The 7,956-nt window shown below is 40.4% G+C and overlaps 1 protein-coding gene across 2 annotated transcripts; it reads left to right on the top strand.

Annotated features, from left to right (window-relative positions):
* The first annotated feature begins 3,742 nt into the window (after positions 1-3,742).
* TCEAL7 (transcription elongation factor A like 7) lies at positions 3,743-5,899 on the top strand. Of its 2 annotated transcripts, none has more exons than XM_017518129.2 (3): positions 3,743-3,879; positions 4,500-4,603; positions 4,956-5,899. In XM_017518129.2, the coding sequence occupies exon 3, from the start codon at positions 4,973-4,975 to the stop codon at positions 5,273-5,275; it is 303 nt and encodes a 100-aa protein (XP_017373618.1). In that variant the 5' UTR covers positions 3,743-3,879; positions 4,500-4,603; positions 4,956-4,972; the 3' UTR covers positions 5,276-5,899. The 2 variants fall into 2 exon arrangements, with proteins under 2 accessions (XP_017373618.1, XP_017373619.1); XM_017518130.2 differs by having other exon boundaries at positions 3,765-3,879; positions 4,539-4,603.
* The last annotated feature ends 2,057 nt before the right edge of the window (positions 5,900-7,956 follow it).

The raw sequence follows: 7,956 nt of genomic DNA on the forward strand, positions 1-7,956 counted from the left end.
TTCCCCCAGCTTCTGGCAACCACTTTTCTACTTTCTGTTTCTATGAATTTGACTACTCTAGGTACCTCATATAAGTGGAAACATAAAATATCAATCCTTTTCTGTCTGGTTTATTTCACTGAACATAATGTCTTCAAGATTTGTCCATGTTGTAGTATGTATCAGAATTTACTTTCTTTTTAAGTCTTCTAATATCCCATTGTATGTATATACCACACTTCATTTATTCATTCATCTGTCCATGGACATTTCTTGCTCTGAAATCTACTGTGCTCATATTAATCTAACCATTCCATCTTTCTTATGATTCATGTTTCCATACTATTTCATTTTTCATTCTTTTACTATTAGCCAATATATGTCTTTAAGTATGTTTCTCCAGAAAACCAAATACCACACATTCTTGCTTATAAGTACAAGTTAAACATTGAATACGTATGAATACAAAGAAAGGATCAACAGACACTAGGGCCTACTTGAGGGTGGAGAGTGGGAAGAGGGTGAGAATTGAAAAACTACCTATCGGGTACTATGCTTATTAACCTGGGTGACAAAACAACCTATACACCAAACTCCTGTGACATGCAATTTACCTATATAAAAAACCTGCATGTGTACTGATGGACCTAAAATAAAAGTTTAAAAAAAAAAAAGAAAACATGTTTCTTATAAAAAGCAAAGAAATGGTTTGGCATTTTTACTCAATCTGTCAATCTCTCTGTTTTAGTTAGTGTTCCTCAGAAAGACAGAACTGATAAAGACATATATGAAAAGGGGTGTATTAGGGGAATTGGTTCACTTCATTGTGGAGGTGGAGAAGTCCTACAATAGACTGTTTGCAAGCTGGAGAATGAGTAAAGCTGATAGTGTGGCTCAATCCAATTCCGAAGACCTCAGAACCAAGGAATCCAATGGTGTAATTATCAGTTTGAGGCCAAAGGGCTGAGAGCCCCAGGTGAGGTATGTGGTAAGGGTGGCAGGGGGTGGCTGCTGGTGTGGTTCCTGGAGTTGAAAGGCCACAGAACCTGGAGTTATGGTGTCCAAGGGCAGGAGAAGAAGATTGTCCTGGCTCCAGTAGAGAAATGGTGAAAATTCACCTTTCCTCCACCTTTTCGCTCCATTTGCTCCTTTAGCCGATTGGATGGTGCCCACTCACCTTGAAAGCAGATCTTCCCCCACTCAATCCACCAACTCACATGTAAATCTCCTCTGGAAATACCCTCACAGACACACCTGAGGAGGCCCAATCATTTTAATAAAAAGCAAAATCACCTAGGTTTCCCTTTGAGCAGGAGAGAGACTGGCTCAGTGCCCACTGAAGCATGGAGAATAAATAATGCTTTATCAGCTATCTGAGTAACCCTTAATCTAATCAAGCTGACACCCAAAATCAACCACTACACTCTCTTAGGTGGCATGCTTAGGAGATTAATATTTGATGTAATGAGTAATATAGTTAGATTTAAAACTAGTATTTTGCTATTTGCTTGCAGATGTTCCATCTTTTTATTGTTCCTTTTTACCCTTTTCTCCTGCCTTTTTAATAATTGAGATGTGAGGAGCTAGATGTCAGCAAAATGGTAGAACAGGACTTTCCTGCACTCAACCTCCCACAGAAACATCAATTTGAACACTATCTGGGCACAAAAATACTTTCACAAAAGCTAAAGAAAACAGTTGACAAATTATAGCACCTGGGTATAGAATAGGAATAAGAAAAAATACATTGAAAAGGTTAGTAAGGATAGTTTTACATTACCCACATCACCCCTTCCTGAACCCCAGGCTGCACAGCTTGGAGCTACCATTCACTTGGGGAAAGAGAGGAAAGTGGACACCAGACTTTTTCTTGGATCCCAACACTAGGCCTATCCCAGTAATACCCAGCACTGGACAGGCCCCCATGGCCCCAGACTCTAGGTCAGTACCTGCAGACTGAGCCTCCAAGTCTGCTTTAGCACTAGTCTGGATCCCACAGCCCCAGGTTCCAGGCCTGCTCTAAAAACTCAACAACTAGGCCTGCCCCACTATCAAATTGACCCCCTGGGCTGCAGGGCTTCAGCCTCACCCCCCATCCCTGGTGCCAGACCTGCCCCCACATATTTAGGCTTTAAGCCTGCCCTTGGTACTTGTCAGTCATATATTAAATGTTTTATACATATTACATATGTAATTTAGTCCTGAAAACTCTGTGAGATACTTGAAACTATTGGGCACATTTTATAGACGAAGTGCAGAGAAGTTTCAGTATCCAAGTTTTACATCCAAGTTTATACAAAAAGTAAGTAAGTACTATTAATTCAAACTAGGATCTGTCCAATGCCATTCTTATTACTAATATGCAAAGTCTTCAACGCCTGGATCCTTCTACCCATTTTGTGACTCTGAGTCTAACCATCTGCATGAAAAGCTGTTCACAGAGGATTCAGGAATTTTTCTCTCCACCAACGAATTTTTTGCCTCTATCACAACTAATCATTGTTTAATAACTGTGACAATAACACTGTACTCTTTTTAAGACTTTTTTTTCTGCCCACTTACCTTTTTTCTGGAGCCATTTACATCAAACAGATTAGTGGTAACTTTACATTCATAATGAGCTGCAATCTCCCTAAAAACAACTTATAAGAAGTTTACACATCCCCCTTTCTATTGCATATATTTCAAGTTAACAAATTAAGAGCAAATCTACTTAGACAAGTACCCAAATCTTTACTTAGCAACAAAAAGTTTAGTGTGTTGGGTGACTAAATGTGGCTAATTTTTGTTAGTACTACCAGTAACTTTCAATACATCAGTATGGCTAAATAAGGTCATGGAAAACATAAATAGGATGAAGATGTCTGAGAAAAATGAAAAACTATTCTATTCTGAATGAAGGTGTTGAAAAAAGTTGGGATATTTGAGGTACAGTACTGAAGAAAAAGGGTAACGGGCATGGTATAAACTGGGAGAAAGAGGGCATGATACTGAGCACAAATTTGTAAAAATTGTGAGTTACTGTTGAGATCTGAAAATCTAAGGGCAGGGTGCTGTGGATTCATGGTCTCAGTGACTCACCTAGTGGAAGGACCTCACATGCCCAGGAGCCCCTCAAAAGGGTAGGTTCCAACTGCCCTGTACATTTTAAACTTCAAAAAATGTTTCTGCTTAGAGGGTCTATATTTACATTATGACTTCACCAGCAGAAACAGGTGGCTGGCCTTTTTATCCTCCTATCTTGAATCTTTTTCCAAAGGTACATATCTTTATCATATTTCTGATTATTAAAAGTATATAAGTGTATGAAAAAATTGGAGAAGAATAAGAAATTATCAAAACAAAAGTAAGAGACACAATCCAAATCATTACCTCCTTTCCTAATTCACGCCATTCCCTCTAATCTGTTTTCAAGGATTGGACTGCAAGGGAAATGATGGTTATTAGTGGCTGAGGGGAGATTGGGTGGAGGAAAGACTGCCACTTTTCTTTTCTTATATCTTAGAAAAGGATAAGTAATCCTTTCAGCACAACCACACACACAAAAAATGGTTAATATAACTTTGGGAAAATGCAGTCTCTCCCTGGTAATCTGAGAAAAGCAAATTCTGACCACAGGGAGAAGGGGCCACTTTTGACCTCTGGAATTAGCAAAGACAAAAATGAGTGACAGGGCCTGGTGTGGTGGGGGGTGGGAGTCGGTAAGCCGGTCCACTTCTGCAGCACTGCTGGTGGGAGGGGAAAGTGGGGACCAGAGATGGGGGATGACATAATCCTCACGTGATCACGAGCTGACGTGAACCGAAGTCCTTATATTCCCGGGCTTCTTTCTCCTCTGGGTACCAGCTCTTTACTGCCCTGCAAACGAGCGTGCGTGCTTGTTGCCAAGGGAAGGAAGAGGTAAATTCCTTAAATCCCAGCAGGTTGGACTGAAGGAACCCTGGGTCAGTAGTGGGTGGATCTAATGACTGAAATAGGTCCAGGCTTGCTTTTGCCAAACCCCTGAAAAATCGTCGGAGATTGTATCTTTTGCAGGGGGGACCCAGGGGTGGAAATCTTTTGAGAGACACCCAGAGATTTAGTGATAGCTCCGAAACAATCGGCTTCTCTCACCTTGGCATGCTTTCTTTTTATCCTTCTCCCGGTCTTTCTCCAATTTTGTTAGAGAAAATTTTAGTCCTGGGGTGTGGGTTGGTGGGTGGAGAAAGGCTGAAATCCCGGGATGGAGACAAAAGAAATTTAGAGATCATTTGAAAATAGTTCGCCTCCCTCAATGCCAATGCCAGCCTGTGGTGGTGGGGTAGGTCTCCGGATGGGGAGAAGGAGGGAGATGCGGGCCTTGCAAGGCCCAGGCCTGAGGGTCAGGAGTGGGGAGTGGGAACAGAAATCCGAAGGAAAGGATAGAGACAGGAAGGAGGGACCAGGAGGTAGAAATCTAATCTGGGGGCGATGACGGTGATGATGAGAATCCCAGGTTCAAAATAACATCTCTCTTGTCTCTGGGGCTCGTTGATCCACAGATAGCGCCTTCCTCCCCGCCCCTTCCTTTTTGTTTGCGGGTCCCAGAGTCTGCGTTCACAGACGTTTGGGGGAAAGAAAAAGAGCAGGAAACGATCCCGCACAGGTCAGTGTGAAAGGGGCACTTAGACTGAGATCTCTGAGGGTGGGAGTCGGGAAGGGCAAAAGCTAGGCGAAATTTGCGGCCTCACAGTCCATCTTAGTTTCTGCCTCCCCTCTCCCGCCCATTGGAGAGGCCGTTCGCCTTGTCTTCTGGGGAAATGGTGGGTTCCTGAGGTGGGAGGGGAGAAAAGAGGGAGATGAGAGGGTGGAGGGAGCTGCGGCAGACTTCTGAGGTCTGGACCTGTGGGGCAGGGATGGGAAATTAGGCAAGTATCTTGCCTCAGAGAGAAAATGACAGCCCTGATTCAAAAGTAACGAAGCAATTCTTCTCTCCATTTTTCCCTGGAGTTAAGCAGGAAACAACAACAACATCATGCAAAAGCCCTGCAAAGAAAATGAAGGAAAGCCAAAATGCAGCGTGCCAAAGAGGGAGGAAGAACGCCCCTATGGAGAATTTGAACGCCAGCAAACGGAAGGGAATTTTAGACAGAGGCTGCTTCAATCTCTCGAAGAATTTAAAGAGGACATAGATTATAGGCATTTTAAGGATGAAGAAACGACAAGGGAGGGAGATGAGATGGAAAGGTGTTTGGAAGAGATAAGGGGTCTGAGAAAGAAATTTAGGGCTCTGCATTCTAACCATAGGCATTCTCGGGACCGCCCTTATCCCATGTAATTCATTTCCCTGACAAGTCATTATTTTCTGTTGTTAATGTTGCCACTGCCTTCTGTTTGTCTGTATTTGCTTGTTAAATATTTGCTATCATTTTACTCCAATTCTTCGATGTTGCTGAGATTTACATATGACTCCTGTCAACATCTCATCTTTTTACCCAATCTTATTCATTTAATAAGAGGTCTCATTCATTTGCATGGGAAAATGTTCATTGTATATTGCAAAGTAAAAATAACGAGTTGCAAAACAGTGTATACATATAGTGTGTGTATATATATATATACACTTTATTTGTACATTTCTATGTGACATAATACAAAGGAAAGTGTCTGATTTTATTATACACCAAAGGTTAACAGTGAATCTCTTTGTGATCTCTTTTTTCTTTTTGCCTATCTGCATCTTCTCACTTGCCAAAAAATTAATATATGTTTATGTGTGTATACTACTTGTGTCACAAAAAAACCCTAAAGTAGACACAGTAAAATAACTTATCAATCACCTTTGGGAGGCAATGAAACACTTAATAAACTCTCAATAACAGAAGCATAAAAATGAAATGTAAACCTCACATTACCTCTGGATCTCTTAGCCAGAGGAATAAACTGGCAATTATTACAGATACACATGTTTAAGACTCAGTCTTTTCATGGGGAAAATACTTGCCTCACAGGGCTGCTGTGGGGAGGAAATGAGGCAGTAACAGCTGTGCTCAGTGGGATCTTGTTCCCTCTCTGCATACAGAACCCCAAGCCACTATAGAAGCACCAATCACTTGAGGGAGGACTTGGCATGATTCAACTTGTACTCAGGAACAAGTCCAGTAGCAGAGGTGGGGGCTTCCCTATCAGTCCTCTGCTATTGAGCCCTGTCTCCTCCCCTGGGTCCTGCCACACCTGCCCAACACTGCTGCCTCTTCTGCCGGACCCTGTGCTCTCTGCTGGCCCCACTCCTGCTGATGCACTGCAGTCCTTGAGGGCCAAAACCCCACTGAGTCCCCTGGAGTTCTCAGTGGGTTGACTTCTCACTCTTCTAAAGCTTCTCTCTGCTTTATAGTGACACTTAACACAAGTGGAACTTCTCTTCTCTAGGGTTGCTTGGGCCACAATGTCTTTCAGAGCACTTAGCAAAACAGCCCTTTCTGTTTTCAGTCACAAGACTCTCCATAGAAGTCAGATGTGATGAGTCCATTTGGGATTTGGACTGGGGTATAAATTTGAGTCAAAGGCATCATGCTGTAGTCAGAGTTGCTGCTCTAAGTCTAAGGAATGAGGTTTTTCCTCTTGTGAGATGATCTCTTCCTGAAGGCTCCTGGCAGGACTGACTGACTGTGTTCAGAATAGTCTTGGAAGACGTGTAAATTGCACAATGTGATACAGGAAACAAATCTAAAAACAAATCCCTGCTCTTCATTTTTTCTCCCCTGGAAACATGCAAAAATGCTTCATGAGACTAAGATGTGTATGTGTGTGTGTGTTTACACACACATAAGTGTATATGTGCATGTACATATATAAATATATATGCTTTGTAAGACTAATATAATATACTAATACATATATATTAAGCTTAATATATATGCTTTGTATGACTAATATATAAGCATATATAGTCTTTATATATATTAGTGTATAGAATATATAAAATAATATATATAATATATAAATATATAAATAATATATAAATATATATAATATATAAAAGTCTATATTATCTATTTTATAGAAGTATATATAAATATATAGCCTTAATATAAATTAGTATATATATTAGTCTTACAAAGCATATATGTGTAAATATATAGAAATTCAAGCACTATTTCTAAACAGGATGTTTTACATTTTGCATCTCAAAGACTACATCATATTTTTTCATTACATTTCTATTGGTTAGTCTTATCATTAACATACACTGGGCATTTGATAAATGTTTACTTAATTAGAATTACAGTGCCCAGTTTTACTTCTGATTACATCAAATTTGCAATAACTCCTCTAGAAACTGTAACATATATTTTTTTGTATTAGTACAGATCCCACACAATATAACTTATATTTTTTAAAGGAGCCCAGTAAGAAAGGAATTATTCCCCAAATTCAATCTATAAAATTATTCTAATGCTAAATAGCTGGCCACTCTCAAAAAGTCATCTTCTTACATTATAATCATCTAGAGTGCTTCTAAAATGCAAAATTGTACCCAAGCTGGTGCATACCTGTAGTTCCAGCTACTGAGGAGGCTGAGGCAGAAGGATCATTGGAACCCAGCGGTTTGAGGCTGTAGTGTGCAATGATCACTCCTGTGAATAGCCACTGCATTTCAGCCTGGGCAACATAGTGACACATCTCTTATAAAAATAAATGCGAAATTCTGACACACATCTCTCTCTATACACACATACTCCTGCAAACACACTGCGACAGAATCTCTGTGCATTTTTCCCTGGAATCTCCATTTTGGGCTTCCCATGAAATCATGGTCTCCACTACTTCCTGATGAACATCATAGATCTTGCTTCATCTGGGCTGTACAGAGAGAGTTTTTTTTTTATAACCAAAGACCATACTGGTTAATAATTCATAATTAAGGGCTCCTAAAAAGTAAAATGGTGGTATTATACCCTAAACATTCTGGAAAGGACATAAATAGGGCACCCATATAAATAGAGTACCCAAATAAAT

The sequence above is a fragment of the Cebus imitator genome, unplaced genomic scaffold (genome assembly GCF_001604975.1).
Source record: "Cebus imitator isolate Cc_AM_T3 unplaced genomic scaffold, Cebus_imitator-1.0 Scaffold658, whole genome shotgun sequence".
In the NCBI taxonomy this organism is placed as follows: Eukaryota; Metazoa; Chordata; class Mammalia; order Primates; family Cebidae; genus Cebus; species Cebus imitator.